This window comes from Brassica rapa, chromosome A04 (assembly GCF_000309985.2).
Source record: "Brassica rapa cultivar Chiifu-401-42 chromosome A04, CAAS_Brap_v3.01, whole genome shotgun sequence".
Lineage (NCBI taxonomy): Eukaryota > Viridiplantae > Streptophyta > Magnoliopsida > Brassicales > Brassicaceae > Brassica > Brassica rapa.
This window is the reverse complement of record NC_024798.2, coordinates 3,850,552-3,868,290: the sequence shown is the minus strand read 5'-3', so window position 1 is coordinate 3,868,290 and position 17,739 is coordinate 3,850,552. Positions and strand designations below refer to the sequence as shown.

Sequence of the window (17,739 nt, the reverse complement as noted above, 5' to 3'; positions counted from 1 at the left end):
TTGGATTAAAAATTTGGATTATTTATTTTATAATATTTCGGATAAAATATTCGGATATTTTTAGATAAAATCAAGTAATTCAAGTACTTCATATAATTTGGATAATTTAGTTTCTTAAATACGTTAATATATTTTAGTAGATTTTTGAATAAATGTATATATATCTTATATATATAACTAATATTATATATATTCAGATATTTGTTTGGTTTTTTTTTTGCTTGGTTCAGATATTACTTATATAAAAATATATAAATAGTTCAAGTGTTTGAAATTTCTGGTCCAGTTTCAGTTATTTTGGTTTGATTCAGTTTTTTTGAGTATCCGATAAATCGTTCGGACCATCTCCAATCCCACTCTATTTTTCACTCTAAAATAGAGTTTAAAGTAAAAAATGCTCCAATGGTACTCCATTTCTCATTCTATAATAGAGTGAAAAATAGGTTTACTCTAAATATAGAGTAATTTGTTTTTTTTTGTTCATCACTCTATTTTCTACTCTAAAATAGAGTACCATTGGAGCAAATAGAGTTAGCCATCGGAGATGGTCTCAAGTGTTTGGAATTTCCGGTCCAGATTCAGTTATTTCAGTTAGATTCATTTTTTTTAATATCCGATAAATCGTTCAAGTGTTTGAAATTCTCAGTCCAGCCTAATGTTGATCACATAATAGCCATTTATGGTTTTATTAAAAAGTCTGACAAAAATATTCATTTTATCAATCTCTGGACCGGTGTTAAGATCTCAATCAATTTCTGTTGGACCCAAAAAATTAAGAGTAGGGCCATGGGGGAAAAGTGTATAGCACAATTTGCAAAGACAAGTTTATACATTGCATCCATAGATCTGGATGGTTCTGTGATGCATTCTAAAAGAGGACTCCTTGGAGTTGAGTGGCCCTCCTCAGCACATAAACTTTCTTTCTTCTCAATCTCAGCATCTCCCTTATGAAGCCTGGTAATAGTGGGAGCTACTCCTTCCATCCAGCTGTATGGTTAAATAACATAAATTTATTAATAATTTGGGATCCAGTTCAAAGATTCTGAATATTCTACTTTTCGAGGATGAATTAAGTATTCGGAATCCTCCCTACGAAACATGTGTGGTAACTTTGATCATACAATCGTACGTAACGTACCTAACATGTAACAGGTACAACAAATGACCAATCCTAACAAGACCACATGTTAAGTTTGCAAAATACCATGTTACAGATTCGAACCCAAGACCTTTATACCATTAAATCAGTATTTTAGTTCCCAATTTTGAAACAAAAACGTAAGAATAATGGAAAGAAATAATTGGTTGGAAATATTCAAAGAAATGGCGGCCAGTCACAATCAAAAAGCTAGTGGTGGACTTTTTACAACGGCACGCTATAGTGGCTTAGACCCCTACATAAATAAAATTCGTGTACGCTGCTTACGCCATCCTTTTTGGTATTTAATTATACACGTAATCCCATCTTCACACTTCATTTAAAACGTTTACACTTCACCTTTCTAACGACCATTTTTTCACTGACAGTACTTTTATATAACCGACGCTTTAATCAAAACTTGAAAAATAGCATTTGTTACGGAGTATCAATCATCAAGAAACAACAATCTTGTAGGTGAGTAAATAAAAGATACCGTGAATAATATCAACAATCGTAATCTCATACCACTAATACGCAATTAAAGAAAATAATCATATAATTAGGGAGATAATGTTAAGAATCTTTATCGTATAATCAGAAGCGTATTCATTTCATTACAAGTTGATTCTCTTGTCATTGTTTATATAGTAATAATAATAAATCAATTCAAACTAAACCTTCTCTCTCTCTCTCTCTCTTTGGCTCATCATCATTTTATCTGATGAATACGCCCAATTGAAATCCTTTCCTTATCAACTCAAATTGAGTTTTCAAAATTATTCAATTTCCGGATCTCCGTAGATTTGCTCGGCGGAGGAGGAGGAAGGATGGCTCAGTTGGCGGCGGCGGCGGGGAGGAGAATAGGGGATTACGCGGTGGGAAGACAAATCGGGTCGGGTTCGTTTTCGGTGGTGTGGGAAGGGAGGCATCTGGTAGATGGAAGCGTGGTTGCAATCAAGGAGATAGCCATGGCGAGGCTTAGTAAGAAGTTGCAAGATAGTCTCATGTCGGAGATTATCATCTTGAGGAAGATCAATCACCCCAACATCATCCGCTTCATCGACATGATCGAGGTACTAGGTCTCTCCCCTTTTCTCTTTTGTTATGCTCTTCTTAGTTTCTTAATATGGACTGATTGTTAGCTTCAAATCTTTGAGCTTTTTTTGTTTCTTTATTTGGTTACAGTTGGTGGAAGTTTGAAAGGTCTTAGCTTTTTGAACAATTAGCACATTTGAACTCTGTATATGGTACTTTGTACTGGAAATGGTCATTTCCTAGAATGAGAATGGCCCTTGTGTAAAAAATAGTTATTCTGTTAATTTGTAGGCGAAACATCCAAATCTTTGAGCTTCTTTTGTTTCTTCACTTTCATCCGTTTGATGGTGGGAGTCTAAAAAATGTCTTAGTTTTGTGAAAGTTAGCACTTCTGAACTCTATAGATGGTTATAGGCTGATGATAGTTTGTACTGGAAGTGGCCATTGCTTAGAATGGTTTTGATTTTTTTTTAGGAATTGTCTTGAAATAGTAGAATGAGGACAGTCAGGATATGGAATGATTTAGCTCGTATAAAGCTCACACTGCAAGATGAAACATCCAAAATTTGGAGCTTTTTTTTTCTGTTTCGTTTGGTTGGAGTCTAAAAATGTCGTAGCTTTGTGAAAGTTAGCACTTTTGAACTCTATAGATGGTGATGATAGTTTGTATTGGAAATGGCCCTTGTTAAAAGTTAGCACATCATGATGATGTGTGTTGGAAATTGTATATGTCCTGATTGTGAATGGGTTTTGATTGGTAGAGGATGGTTTTCTGTTTTTTTTGAAATTTGATGTAGGCTCCAGGGAAAATAAACTTGGTGTTGGAGTACTGTAAAGGGGGTGATCTGTCTATGTTTATTCAGCGTCATGGAAAAATCCCTGATGCTACTGCTAAGCACTTCATGCAGCAGTTAGGTAAATTCTGCAAAAGAGTTCTTCCTTACTCCTTGTTTGGTTTCGACTCTAAAATTGTATTCTCACTTAAATGATTTTTTTTTTTAATGTTATAGCTGCTGGTTTGCAAGTTCTTCGTGACAATAATATCATTCACCGAGATTTAAAGCCTCAGGTATGTCTGATTCTCATCTCATACCCAGGAATGATCTTGTATTGTCAGTTAGATCATGACATAACGTGAGAGCTTCCTCCTTCTTAGAAGATTAATCACTTGGAAGGTTGAACGGATGTGTAGAAGGGTTATCTGTTAGGTTCCACGAAAACATGTTTTATTCGTTATTACAGGATATGCTTTCAGTTCATTATTACCCTAGCAGATTAGAGATTTTGTGTAAATTGATATTCAATTGCTAAGATTCTTTCGTTCTTGAAACAGAATCTTCTTCTATCCACAGATGATAATGATGCAGCTCTTAAGATTGCTGATTTTGGATTTGCAAGGTATTCTCATCAGCTCCTTTGTTACGGAAATAACTAAGTTTAATGTGATGATCAGAGTTGGTCTTTTATGGCCTCGTTCTGCTTTTCATGTACTTGTCTTAGACTATCTAGGCTTAGGTAGTTAATTGCCTTTTCTTTTGACTGTGGGAGTATGTTTATTACACCTTTGAGTTTGTAATTTGTACTTAAACATCACACTTTCTTAGCTCAGATCGTTGCAGCCTAGGGGTCTGGCAGAAACTTTATGTGGTTCCCCATTGTATATGGCCCCAGAGATAATGCAGCTTCAGAAGTATGATGCAAAGGTGCGACATTTTTGATCTCTAGAAGCGACCTTGACCTGTCTTATACTATATCCTGCTTAAAATCTCCCTTGCTACACAGGCAGATCTCTGGAGTGTTGGTGCTATATTATTTCAACTTGTGACCGGCAGAACCCCTTTTACAGGAAACAGCCAAGTTCAGGTTTTGTATATACCAACAAATGTCATGAATTTCTAAAATATGCAAACCTCTGTGTTCGGTGAATTCATCATTGGCTAATATGTTCTCTGGTTTCCACAGTTGTTCCAGAACATTATGAGATCAACTGAATTGCATTTTCCAGTAGACTGTAGAGATTTGACTAGTGACTGTAAAGATCTATGTCAGAAATTGCTGCGCCGTAATCCAGGTAAACATTTGTGTGAACAAAACTCTGATTGTGTTAGCATAGTAAAGCCCATCAAATTCTAAAGATATAGCAAATAAATAGAATTGTCAATTCAGGTCTGTGACTCTGTGTCTGTTTGTGCTGACATTTATTTATTTTGGAATGCTTTCACAGTGGAACGTTTAACGTTTGAAGAGTTCTTTCACCACCCTTTTCTTTCAGACAGACAACCATATGATGTGCCAAGGTTAATGCTGGGATAAACTATTCTCTTCTACCCTTCGTGGTTAAAACTGTTGTACTGATTATGATTTTATGTTGCAGGAGTAGATCAGGTTCAAGAACGATGGATGGTTTTCATTCATCCGGAAGCAGTCCCTCAGGAAAAATGGAAGAAGTTTCTCATGATGACTCTTTGCCCTTCTTTTTAGATGATGATTCTAGTGAACCTGAGGGAAGCCCTTCATATACCAAACATACATCTCCGATGAAGTCATCTTATGGATTTAGTGTTGAGACTAGACGTGAAAGAAGGGAAGCAGCAGCATCTAGTCCTTTGAAAAACATGGAACTCAATTCCAGATATAGTAGAGTTAGTCATAGAGCAGATACCAATAACTTCAAGTTCGAAAGCCATAGATTATTAGATATAAACCAATTCAAACCATCAAGCTTGCCTGATTCCAGATCACTTAGTACTCAAGGAAGAGGTAAACTGCACTTCTATCATTTGCTTACCACTAGAAAAAAAATTGTTTAAAAAAAAGTTGTCTTGCTTTTACAGTAGTAGATACACCAGATTCAATAGATCAAGATTATGTTCTGATATCTGGACCATCAGTGGATATACCATCATCTTCATCTGGTTCTCCGAAGCTCTTCAATTACCCATTCAAATCACCTTCCCCTCCTGTGGAGTTCGTTAAAAGAAGTGTAACAAGTTCAACGGCTCCTATGCCAATAGCTGGTGCCACTGGCAGGACCATTGGTCGGTTTGAAAGCTTGGAGAGTCCAAATTCTCTCCCGGGTACTTCCCATGGGTCTCTGAACCTTGTGGATGCTTTTGAACAGCCATCAACTCACAGCTTCACAAGAATCCGGTCTTTGCAAAAGTGTGCAGCAACGATTGCAGAGTTGGTTCGTGAAAAGGTAAGCAGCTCTCAATAGTTAGACAGACTTTGCCAACTTGAGTTTCTGAGCCTTTGCTATTCTTGCTTCTCGTCATAGATTGAATCAGGTAAACAGTTAGAAGCTTTCTCAATCCAACTGGTGATTCTTGCTATTTGGAATCAAGCACTGCACATCTGTCATACTCAGGCAGCCTCAGGCGTAGAAGGAAGCCTGCGCCAAGATGGTAACAGAGTAAGAAGAAATATTAGCCAAGAAGGATCAGAGAAAATATTGTCTCAGATACAGAGAGAGTTTGTCTTGGAGGTTGAGCGTGCTGAAGATCTTGCCAAGTTTGTTGAATCTGGTATGCATCTTCAAGAATACTGTCTGTTTCTTTATAGGTTTTTATCGGTATTATTAAACTACAGAGAACATGATTGTAGGCAATACAAAGATGCCTGATGCAATGGAGATAATATTCCAAGCAGCTCTTACTCTTGGCATACGTGGTGGAGTAAGTTTCTATCGCCCTTTATGATCAAATCCCAAACCGAATGAATTGAGAGATGAGAATTCAACTTTTTGCAGGTAGATGAGGTGGTGATGGGAGAGGCAGAGAACGCAGTAAACCTCTACACAAAAGCGGTACGCTTACTAGTCTTCCTTGTGGTTGAGGCGCAAACGCTGATTCTGAATCCACCTTTGACACTCACAAACTCAGTAAGGTATCGAATCAGAACATATATAGATAACCTCATAAGCAGATTAAAACACCTACAATCACATAAAAGAACTTCTGGTCCCCAGAAACCATGAGAGGGGGAACAAACAAATCATCCCACATGTTCTGTTCTTGTTTGTTTTGTTTCAGTGTCTGTAAAAGTAACCATTTGTTTGTACAGCCACAAAAGGAAAAAAAAAAGACCTGATTCTTGATTCTTTTGGATGTTAGTTAATATCCAGAGGGATTTGTACCATTCTCTTTGTTGTCACGCTGATCAATTGTTTCTATTGTATGTTGAGATATTGGTTCTACATTAAAAGTCTTATAATATGAGTGTTTTGCCCAAACTTTTTCTTCAAATGGAACATATATTAAGGATTCATAAACGAGCATAGAGCTTGGCTTAATCTTAAGAGCCCCTAGAACAAGGCAAAATTGATATCTCGAGGGATGCTAATGGAGGAAGAAACTGTAACCTAACACCTTAAACTGCATCTACTATACACTGGAAAGTAAAAAACTACCACCAAAGACTATCTGTTTCTTCTTCTCCAAACTCTGTAAAGCAGCTTACACCACTAGAGCACATGAGACTATTAATTGGGAGCAGAGGATAAGAGTTTCTTCAGTTTCTCATATGCCATGAAGGCAATGCCAACACCAGGAGCCACTTTGTAGTACTCTGGTAAGATTCCTCTGTATAGCCCCCTCATGCCTTCTGCCTTAAATATATGTTTGAATGTTCCAAGGAGCCCCGTTTTATAAACTCGCGCTCGCCCACCAGCTCCTTCCAACTGCATCCTTCTTCTCACCAGGTCCACCGGGAACGTCGCTACAAAAGTTAGATTGGGTATAGTCTAACAATTTTCATGACACCAAATAAGAAAGCCAAGCCTCATCTTTTTATTCATAACAAACCTGTTGAGGAAGCAATTCCAGAGAGACTGCCACAGCTAAGACTAACCATAACTTCTGAATCACTAGGCCTGAAGAGGGTTTTGAAGAAGACAATATTAAAATAGGATGAGTTAAGATTGAACAAACAAACTAACATCCCAAATCAAAGAGGCCTTTTTACCTATGAGATAGCCATGATGTTTTCAGAGAGTTATATGCTGAGAAGCTGATGGCAAGGCTTGGACCAACACCCTGCAATATAAAACATAGCTACATCAAATAAGAACCTCAATTTCTATTAATATCCAACTTAAAAGCTAGATTCATTAAATTTTCCAGCCTCAGATACATCATCCTTCTTGGTTGGCTTTTTCTAAAGTGTTCTGTAAGTAACAGTTTTACACTCAATTCAACATCTTCCGATATATGACGGTGATCATGAACAGCTTCAAATGAATAATTTCTATATTCTTAACTAAACAGCTTACATACAACAAGAATGCCTAGTGCATGTACGTTCATTAATTAGGTGTCTAAAATTACAAGATGAGCCGATTAGACCATTGACTAGAAACTTAGATCATCTAAGAGACTCCCATTTACCGAAGCACCCTAGGGAAAATCATACTGAGAGGTATTGGCTAAAATGACTACCAATACTGACTATCTTTAACACTGCCAAGAAGGAGTAAACAATCAAACACTGATCGCTAACAAGGGGAAGCAGAAAAAAAAAACGAACCAACAAAGTAGCACCAAGTCCTTTATATAGACCCCAAAATCCTTCTTCTCTGATAATGGTACGGAAAGCATGCCCAACTCCCTGATAATACATTGAGCTTCTCTGCAAAAGATCAAATATAATGTACTCAGGTCAAAGAAGACAATACAAAACTGCTTAGGTCAAGAATAACTACATCACCCTTTCATCTAAGAAGAGTTATAAATAAAACAATCACCTGAGCAGAAAGCCGTGTCCTTACAAGATCAAGAGGGTAAGTAGCTGAAGCAGCTGTCATTCCAGCTAAGCCACCACTTACAAAATGCACTAAAACATCCAAACTTGCATTTCCTTTAAACCTCTTCAGTACTGGATTCGAGTAAAAAAGCTGCAAATAATGACAGATCAGCATAAAGTACTAAAGACTAAACTCCAAAAATAGAATAGAATCGAATCCAACTGACAGTATTGTACTCTTCATAAGCGTAGAAGTTGACAGCAGAATAGGGAAGCCTGTGAGCAACAGTAACCAAGTTTCCTTTCCAGAAAGCTCTAAAACCTTCCTCGTTTACAATACGAGACGCTTCACGCCAAATACTCGGACTGCTCAAAATCGCAGTCTCCGATTGCATCCCTTGTATCTACCAACAACAAACAAACAAACAAAAACACAACTTGTCATGCGATTCATCATTCATGTTCATGGGTATAAATAAAGTCTTCAACTTTAAACTCAAAACTCCATAAACTCGCCAAAGTTTGCACCTTTTTACCTGGAACAAGATGGTGAGACGAGCGAGAGGAGCGGTGCACGTCTTAGCGAAGGCCCCGGAGATTCCTCCGGCGACGAGATGCGAGATGGATCCGCCCTGTTTCTGATTCAGCGACGGTTTATTACTCTGTTGTTGTTGTTGGCAGGTTTGAGGTTGCTGCTGTAAAAGCTTCCTGTTTCCGGCGTCTACGACGGTGTTATTCACGGCGGTGGCTGTGTGGAGAGCCCTCTGTCCTCCTTCCACCACTACGCCGACTCGAGCTTCCATGGTCATTGCCGAGATTGGTTTGTATATGGGTATGCGAGAAGTAGATGCAGAAGTCGCATCAATTGAGAAAGAGATTTTGCGAATTGAGATCGACGGGGGAAACCCTAAGAGAGAAAAACCCTTAAACCTCTGTTTGTCTGAGAAGGGAGAAAAGGGTTTATTTGGTAATAAGGAAGGTGACGACGCACTCACAGACAGACAGTTGACATAAACGTCGTCGTACGCTTACAATTCGAATTTAAAATTAGATTCGTGTAATTCTTTTTTTTTCTCTCTCTTTTTGAGTTGTTTTTACTTGGGTCAATTTGCTGAATAACCAACTTTGGCATCAAAATTAAGTGAGTAGCATTGATTTTGACGTAATGTAATATCTATCATTTATGCCAATTATTATCCGGTTCTGCCCCTTCTTCCATTAATCATCCGGTAATATTGTATTGGTAGATATGACTTGGTCAAAATAACATAGGGTAAAGATTAAATTAAATACTACTTTATTTGATAGAAACACATGCAGCCACGTACCAATTTAATCCACCCAAAATTTTCTTATTGCTGGTCAATAATGAATCACTATTATTTACAAACACATCACGTAAAAGAGCTCATGTCACAAATTTACTTATAACATATTTATTTACTATATAAAGTAGAATGAGCGGATAGAAACATAATTTAAAAAAAAAATAAAAAGTGTATAAACCCTAAACCCAAAAAAACATAAATTTCCAAATACTAAATCCTAAACTCTAATCACTAAACCCTAACTCAAATATAAACCCTAAACCCAAATATAAACACAAAACCCAAATAGAATGGAACAAAATAAATAACATAGTACATATTGGTGAAACTATAAAATATCTATGATTGCATGAAAGAAGTTAGTGTTGACCCAACCATACTCCTCACCTTCTAAATACTAAACCCTAAATTCCAGTCACTAAACCCTAATCCAAATATACCCTAAACGCTAAACCTAAATAAATAGATTAAGCTAAACCCTAATCAAGGAAGTATAAACCCAAATAGAATGTATATAATATGGTTTACTATACCCAAACATTTACTTAGTAAATCTAAACCCTAGGCAAGAACCTATAAACCAAAATTCAAATATAAACACAAAACCCAAATAGAATGGAACAAAATAAATAACATAGTACATATTGGTGAAACTATAAAATGTCTATGATTGCATGAAAGAAGTTAACGCTGACCCCAACCATACCCCCTCACCTTCTAAATACTAAATCCTAAATTCTAGTCACTAATCACCCTAATCACTAAGTATTATAGAAATACTAAAACCACATCCATAATCTTTAAATACTAAACACTATCCCAACTCCTAAATACTATGGCTATCACTAAACCCAAACCTCAACCCCTACCTTCCAAATACTAAACCCTAAATTTAAATCACTAAACCCTAAACCCAAGTATAAACCCTAAACCTAAGTATAAACCCTAAACCCAAGTATAAACCCTAAACCCAAATAGAATGAAACAAAATACATAGTATAGTACATATTGGTGAACAAAATAGAACACTCTTTATTAATCGTCAAATGGAACGATACATGATAGGGTCACTGATGTTAGGAGTTTTCAAGGCTCCTAAGACAAATGTTGTAGTATAAATGATTGTCGAACCAGTTCTGAGGGATATCAAAGCACTGAGAATGCAAGTACTCACTTAATCTAAGTGCAACCAATGATTTAGATGGGTTTTAAACTATGACTAAAACTAGAAAGCAATAGCAGAATGATACTTTCTTGACTAAAGGAAAAGAGAACTCATGGGCATAGGGATTAGACCTTGGGTGATCAAGTATCGAACTAAGGATGGCAAATGATCAATCAAACTATCAACCTTAAGCCTAGACACAATTCTAAGCAAGCTCTATGTCTAGATGAATGCTCATTTGCTAACATATCTCAAACATCAAATGTCTTTGGTTGAATAATATGAAAGCAATCATTACTAACAAGTCTATTAGCTATCTTAGCATCTTTAACAACAAATGTCTTTGGCAAAGTATACTAAAAGCCTAGGAGAGTTGTCTCGGGCATTTCATCGAACACCTTTCGGGTGAGAAATGCCTAAGGATCAACAACTGAGTGGCCAACTCAGAAGATGCATTATGATTACTCTACTAGCAAGGAAATATGAATGATCTACACTAAAACATCCTAGCTCTAACCTAATCACCCTTAATCTCCCTAACCTATGAATTCACAAAGTGATTACTCACTAATCTCCATGATTCCTCTTAAACCCATATTGGATTTCAGATTAATCATGTAGAGAAATAGATAAGAAATCAACAATAACACAAGAACATAACAATCAAAATCCAAGAGATGAACTTCTCAAGAGAGTTCTTGTGTATTTCTCAATAGATCAAAAGATCAAAGATAATCTGCCTCTGGTGGCTACAAAAGATGTTTAAAACATAGGTTTTTCCAAGTGCAAAACGTGCATAATGAAATGACCAAAAGGCCCTTAAGTAAAATAGAAATCGAGCAGATAATAGGCGCGGAGCGACCTCGGCATGTCGCTCCGGCAAGTCGCTCCGGCCTTCGGGAGCGACCTCAGTGGGTCGCTCTGAGAGGTCGCTCCAGGCTTCGCTTCGTGTCGTCTCGCCATAGAGACGCGAGCGACCTCGGGGTGTCGCTTTGGGAGGTCGCTCCGAGAGGGGTGTGAGATGCGAGCGACTTCGTGGTGTCGCTCCGGGAGGTCGCTCCGGGCTCGTTCTCGCGTCTCCGAGTGATGAAACCGCGAGCGACTTTGTGCAGTCGCTCCAACGGGTCGCTCTGGATCGGGAGCGACCTTGGTAGGTCGCTCTGAGAGGTCGCTCCAGGGTCATCTAAGACTGTTCGGAGTAATGAGAACGCGAGCGACTTCATGGCGTCACTCCGGGAGGTCGCTCCCATGCTCGGTTCGTCCAATGGTCACCTTTTCACCTCTTTTGAGCTCCAAATAACCTCATGTGGTACTCCAGTACCTAATAGAGACTCATGTATGCAAAATGCAACCTAAACATGTCTGAATCCTAATCTATATGATGAAAATGCTCAAGGATGAATGGATAAAACAATGCAAATATGCAAGATATCAACTCCCCCAAACTTGTTCTTTTACTTGTCCACAAGTGAACTTTCTAGAACTCATAGGGAGAGAGGTTGAAGGAGGGAGCACATAGCCAAAAGAAACACAACTAGCACACTCTCTTATTACACTCTAGCTTCTCTAGGCCTATCTTAACTCTTTTTGTTCTTACACTCATCATCAAGCATCCACACATTCAAATCAACCAACTCTCACATTCATTAAGCACAAAACATCAGGTGAATTCTTGCAAATGGTCAGTTGGTCCAAGTCATTTGGTTGGGTAAGGGAAGGCTTTTATTCAAGTGATTCAAGAGGTTCAAAACATATGATCTTTAAGGTGGTTTACTCTCAAAACAAGTAGCCTTGACATTGCACATAATATATCTAAGAAAGGGACCAACTCATGCATACAATGCTCAATCTCCATTGTTCTACCCTTTTCTCAAACATACAAATCACACAATCATTTCCCAATGTCAAACCCAACTCACATCTCTCACCAAAAGATCCTAAGAACTTTAACTCCTTCTCTTTGAAATCTACAAGGGATTTTTTCACAACCTCAAAACATTTCTTAGCTCCTAACAACTTTGCTAGCCCCCTTTTTTTTTTTTTTTTTTTTTTTTTTTTTTTTTTTTTTTTTTTAAAGACTGGGGGCCAAGACTTTTCAAAACTTGAAAATTTAATACTGGTCCCAATAAAACAATTCACTTAAGCACAAAGAGTCTATTCTTTTCCTTTTTCATTTCTCCCAAATCATAATCACAACACTCACCCCCACCTATAGCTAGACAATAGAGTGTCCAATCTAGCAAGAATGAAGATCAAGCATTGTCGTTCCCGATACTCTCAACATTATGCACATGTAAGACTTTCTGAAAAAGGCCTCACTCATCAAACAATGAAAGCTTAAAAGGAGGAAAAGGTTTTGGGAGTGGTCTACCACTAGAGTTTGTCAAAAAAGATTGGTATAAAAGATGTGACAACTCAAGTGTGTATAGCCATGACTCAGTACACAAGGGACCATGAGCAAGAAGCATTAAGTTCGTTCAGTTCAAATAAGGTTGTAGTTGGCTTCAAAGACTGAGTTTCAGCAATCAACAAGTTTCAGGAAGAGTTTTCAAGGCTCGAAACATACAAGTCTTTTTGAGAGGTGCAAAAGCTAGTCAAGTGCAACGTAGTGTTCTTTACAAGGCATTCAAAATCATTGCTCCCAATGCAAGTGAATGCAACCTATATGCTCTAGACTCTCCTAAAAATGCAAATGATGCAAACTAAATGATTGGTTTTTTTTTTATGCAAATAGGTATGCAATGCATGACTCAATGAAACAACATCAAAGCAAACATGATCAAATACTTGGTACCTCCCCCAAACTTGAGTTACACAGTCTCTGTGTCGTCAAGTAGAGAGAGATACCAAAAAGAAGACTAATATGCAAAAATGAAATGGTATATACAAGGGAGTGTGGTGGGTTACCTTCTATGGGGAATGAGTAGAGGGAGATGCTCCCTCCTCGTCGTCCTCAGGTGGTAACTCTTCAAGGTGCTCATCAGCAGGAGTGCCAATCTCTTCAATGTAGAAGGCTTGCCCGAACACAGTTGGTTTCCTCATTTTCCCCTTGATGTCAAAGTGGAGGATGTTCTCTTTACCCAAATGGAGATCAATCGTGCCCTCCTTCACATTAACAATAGCTCCTGCTGTAGCTAAGAATGGCCTTCCTAGAATCAATGGATCTTGAGCCTCCTCACCCATCTCAAGCACCACAAAATCTGTAGGTATCTCATACCTTCCAATCTTCACAGGGAGGTCCTCTAAGATGCCCACAGGGTACTTCACTGAACGATCAGCTAACACCAGAGAGAGTCTACACTTCTTGTACTGAGTGAATCCAAGCTTCTTTGCAACAGACAAAGGCATCAAGCTGACACTAGCTCCCAAATCGCAGAGACTTTTCTCAAATACCATAGGTCCAAGAGCACAAGGTAGTGTGAAGCTTCCTGGATCCTCTAACTTCTCTGGAACATCAAGCCTCTGGATGATGGCACTGCACTCATGGGTAAGAATCATCATGCCTTCCATCTCCTTCTTCTTTGCAGCTACAACATCTTTCAGGAACTTGCTGTATTGAGGAATCAACATGAAAGCATCGATGATGGGCATTGCAACCTGAGCTTCACTCATTTGCTTCTCAAACAGAGCCTTGTACTTCTCTAGCAGCTGCTTCTTGAATCTACCAGGGAATGGAAGTTTGGGTTCATAGGGAGGAGGAACAAAAGAACTTTCACTTGCTGGAGTTACAACTTCACCATCCTTTACTGTCTTCTTCTCTTTCCCAACCTTTCCTTTACCTTTGGCTTCCACTATCTTCTCCAAGATCTCGTCATTGATCTTCTCATCAACAATCACCACTTCATCATCTATGTTGATGACAACCCCCTCACCTAGTTTCTCAGCATCCTTGGTGAGGGTTCTAGGAGGTAACTGCTTACCACTCCTAAGGGTGATAGCTTTGGCCTCCTTAGGGTTTTGGTCAGACTTTCCAGGTAGAGATCCTTGCTGGCGATTCTGGTGAGTGTTCATGGAAGCAAACTGATTCTCTAAATTCCTGACTGTAGAAGCAAGGTGTGAGAATTTGTTGTTGAGCTCATTGTAGCTCCCATCAATCTTGGTATGAAGGTTCTTCAACTCATAACCAACATGCTTCTCACTTCTAGTCTGAGACTCCAAGATTTGTTTCAGTAAGGTATCAGTGCTGCTCTCTTGAGGAGCAGAGGAACCAGACGAGGGGTTTTGCTGAGGCTGATAGCTGCCTTGCTGGTTGTTTCTTGGCGGATAGCCACTCTGTTGGTTGTTTGGATAAGATTTCTGTTGGTAGTTGTTGTACTGAAAGTTGGGCTCCTTTTTGTACCAGCTACCATTGTTGTTAATGAAACACAACTCCTCTTGACCTTCCAAACCCTCAACCTCATTGACAGCAAGTGGATCTTCCTGCTTGGAGTTACCAACAAACTTCAGCTGCTCTTGGGTGGCTTTTTCAGCAATGAGTAGATCGATCTTGTCTTCCAAAGCTTTGATCTCTTTCCTCGTCTGCTTATCATCTGTTCTACTGCCTCTTTCGTGGTCTCCACTGTAGACTGCATCACTCTTTACCATGTTGTCAACCAACTCTTCTGCATCCTCCTCAGTTCTCCCCAAGAAGAACCCATTACTAGCTGTATCCAGTCTGGCCCTGTACTTAGGGAGAGCACCACGGTAGAATGTGCTCAGCAAGCTCTCCGTAGAAAAGCCATGGTGTGGGCATTGAGCTTGGTAGCCCTTGAATCTTTCCCAGGCTTCACTGAAACCTTCCAAGCCCTTCTGTTGAAAGCTGGAAATCTCGTTTCTCAGCTTAGCAGTTCTTGAAGTAGAGAAGAACTTCTCCAAGAATGCTTTCTTGCAGTCATCCCAAGTGGTGATGGAGTCACTGGGTAGAGACTTCTCCCACTGACGTGCCTTATCCCCCAAAGAGAAAGGGAATAGCTTGAGTTTTAAGGCATCTTCGGACACACCATTGGTTTTTGACAACCCACAGTAGCTGTCGAACCTGTCCAAGTGATCAAATGGATCCTCTAGAGCCAAGCCATGATACTTGTTGTTCTCAATCACATTGACGAGTCCTGATTTGATCTCAAAGTTGTTGGCTGCTACAGGTGGTGCTCGGATTCCCAATCTATGACCATGAATGTTGGGGCGGTCGTAAGTGCCAATGGGTCGAGCTGCTCGCTGTTGGTTTGCTGGAGCATTGTTATTAGCGCCATTGACGCCTGCATCATGCTGATGTATGTCTCCCATATCAGTGTCCAATCTCTGCAAGTGAGCCTGTTGCTCTTCTTCTCTTCTCTTTCTAGCACACTCTCTCTCTAAAGCTCTGATGTCTGCAGCTCTTGGAACTAGGTTTGATGGACCCCTGCTCCTCAAGTTCATACACCTGTAGATTAAAGGGAGGTGAAGAAAGAGAATCAGTAACAAAAGAAAATAAAAATGACTTAGTCTCAAGCAAGTGACTAAATCTCAATGTTCAAATCTACTCAGAATTTGGCAACGGCGCCAATTTGATGTTAGGAGTTTTCAAGGCTCCTAAGACAAATGTTGTAGTATAGAAGATTGTCGAACCAGTTCTGAGGGATATCAAAGCACTGAGAATGCAAGTACTCACTTAATCTAAGTGCAACCAATGATTTAGATGGGTTTTAAACTATGACTAAAACTAGAAAGCAATAGCAGAATGATACTTTCTTGACTAAAGGAAAAGAGAACTCATGGGCATAGGGATTAGACCTTGGGTGATCAAGTATCGAACTAAGGATGGCAAATGATCAATCAAACTATCAACCTTAAGCCTAGACACAATTCTAAGCAAGCTCTATGTCTAGATGAATGCTCATTTGCTAAGATATCTCAAACATCAAATGTCTTTGGTTGAATAATATAAAAGCAATCATTACTAACAAGTCTATTAGCTATCTTAGCATCTTTAACAACAAATGTCTTTGGCAAAGTATACTAAAAGCCTAGGAGAGTTGTCTCGGGCATTTCATCGAACACCTTTCGGGTGAGAAATGCCTAAGGATCAACAACTGAGTGGCCAACTCAGAAGATGCATTATGATTACTCTACTAGCAAGGAAATATGAATGATCTACACTAAAACATCCTAGCTCTAACCTAATCACCCTTAATCTCCCTAACCCATGAATTCACAAAGTGATTACTCACTAATCTCCATGATTCCTCTTAAACCCATATTGGATTTCAGATTAATCATGTCGAGAAATAGATAAGAAATCAACAATAACACAAGAACATAACAATCAAAATCCAAGAGATGAACTTCTCAAAAGAGTTCTTGTGTATTTCTCAATAGATCAAAAGATCAAAGATAATCTGTCTCTGGTGGCTACAAAAGATGTTTAAAACATAGGTTTTTCCAAGTGCAAAACGTGCATAATGAAATGACCAAAAGGCCCTTAAGTAAAATAGAAATCGAGCAGATAATAGGCGCGGAGCGACCTCGGCATGTCGCTCCGGCAAGTCGCTCTGGCCTTCGGGAGCGACCTCAGTGGGTCGCTCTGAGAGGTCGCTCCAGGCTTCGCTTCGTGTCGTCTCGCCATAGAGACGCGAGCGACCTCGGGGTGTCGCTTTGGGAGGTCGCTCCGAGAGGGGTGTGAGATGCGAGCGACTTCGTGGTGTCGCTCCGAGAGGTCGCTCCGGGCTCGTTCTCGCGTCTCCGAGTGATGAAACCGCGAGCGACTTTGTGCAGTCGCTCCAACGGGTCGCTCTGGATCGGGAGCGACCTTGGTAGGTCGCTCTGAGAGGTCGCTCCAGGGTCATCTAAGACTGTTCGGAGTAATGAGAACGCGAGCGACTTCATGGCGTCGCTCCCATGCTCGGTTCGTCCAATGGTCACCTTTTCACCTCTTTTGAGCTCCAAATAACCTCATGTGGTACTCCAGTACCTAATAGAGACTCATGTATGCAAAATGCAACCTAAACATGTCTGAATCTTAATCTATATGATGAAAATGCTCAAGGATGAATGGATAAAACAATGCAAATATGCAAGATATCAGTCACCATCAAACCTCAACCCCACCTTCCAAATACTAAACTCTAAATCTTAATCAATAAACCCTAAACCCAAATATAAACTCTAAACCCAAATAGAATGGAAAAAAAATACATAGTATAGTACTTGGTGAAGAAAATAACACCTTCTTTATTAATCATCAACTGGAACGATACATGATAAATACATATAGTAACAGACTATTTTGCATTACATAACATGAATAAAACATTCATAATACATATTGTTTTACATTTCTATTCTATACGCATAAAATAGAATAGAACACAATGTTA

At 39.0% G+C, this 17,739-nt stretch overlaps 2 protein-coding genes and 1 non-coding gene across 7 annotated transcripts; 2 read left to right on the top strand and 1 right to left on the bottom strand.

Annotated features, from left to right (window-relative positions):
- The first annotated feature begins 433 nt into the window (after nucleotides 1-433).
- Nucleotides 434-6,390, top strand: LOC103863274 (serine/threonine-protein kinase ATG1b). Of its 5 annotated transcripts, none has more exons than XM_009141032.3 (13): nucleotides 434-2,214; nucleotides 2,974-3,091; nucleotides 3,187-3,245; nucleotides 3,510-3,574; nucleotides 3,786-3,879; nucleotides 3,959-4,039; nucleotides 4,139-4,247; nucleotides 4,401-4,473; nucleotides 4,551-4,936; nucleotides 5,014-5,375; nucleotides 5,454-5,700; nucleotides 5,780-5,850; nucleotides 5,925-6,388. In XM_009141032.3, the coding sequence occupies exons 1-13, from the start codon at nucleotides 1,969-1,971 to the stop codon at nucleotides 6,150-6,152; spliced, it is 2,139 nt and encodes a 712-aa protein (XP_009139280.1). In that variant the 5' UTR covers nucleotides 434-1,968; the 3' UTR covers nucleotides 6,153-6,388. The 5 variants fall into 5 exon arrangements, with proteins under 5 accessions (XP_009139280.1, XP_009139279.1, XP_033145774.1 ...); XM_009141031.3 differs by having other exon boundaries at nucleotides 580-2,214; nucleotides 5,011-5,375; XM_033289883.1 differs by lacking the exon at nucleotides 434-2,214 and having other exon boundaries at nucleotides 3,529-3,574; nucleotides 5,011-5,375; nucleotides 5,925-6,390.
- A 24-nt stretch (nucleotides 6,391-6,414) lies between these two features.
- On the bottom strand, nucleotides 6,415-10,346 carry LOC103863275 (mitochondrial substrate carrier family protein B). Its single transcript, XM_009141033.3, has 7 exons — nucleotides 8,452-10,346; nucleotides 8,143-8,319; nucleotides 7,917-8,066; nucleotides 7,700-7,801; nucleotides 7,139-7,209; nucleotides 6,979-7,046; nucleotides 6,415-6,892 (listed from the first exon to the last, which is right to left on the bottom strand). The coding sequence occupies exons 1-7, from the start codon at nucleotides 8,722-8,724 to the stop codon at nucleotides 6,657-6,659; spliced, it is 1,077 nt and encodes a 358-aa protein (XP_009139281.1). The 5' UTR covers nucleotides 8,725-10,346; the 3' UTR covers nucleotides 6,415-6,656.
- A 4,776-nt stretch (nucleotides 10,347-15,122) lies between these two features.
- LOC117133857 lies at nucleotides 15,123-15,229 on the top strand. The gene has a single exon (XR_004457898.1). It is a non-coding gene; the product is annotated as a small nucleolar RNA R71 (small nucleolar RNA).
- Nucleotides 15,230-17,739: the final 2,510 nt, after the last annotated feature.

Bases quoted from the DNA above. Each gene is read 5' to 3' on its own strand.
- LOC103863274 (XM_009141031.3), top strand. From the start codon at position 1,969: ATGGCTCAGTTGGCGGCGGCGGCGGGGAGGAGAATAGGGGATTACGCG. The intron at 3,092-3,186 runs GTAAATTCTGCA...TTAATGTTATAG, and splicing joins GCACTTCATGCAGCAGTTAG to CTGCTGGTTTGCAAGTTCTT. The intron at 5,376-5,453 runs GTAAGCAGCTCT...TTCTCGTCATAG, and splicing joins CAGAGTTGGTTCGTGAAAAG to ATTGAATCAGGTAAACAGTT.
- LOC103863275 (XM_009141033.3), bottom strand. From the start codon at position 8,724: ATGACCATGGAAGCTCGAGTCGGCGTAGTGGTGGAAGGAGGACAGAGG. The intron at 8,320-8,451 runs GTAAAAAGGTGC...TGTTGTTGGTAG, and splicing joins GTCTCACCATCTTGTTCCAG to ATACAAGGGATGCAATCGGA. The intron at 6,893-6,978 runs GTTTGTTATGAA...TAACTTTTGTAG, and splicing joins TGGAATTGCTTCCTCAACAG to CGACGTTCCCGGTGGACCTG.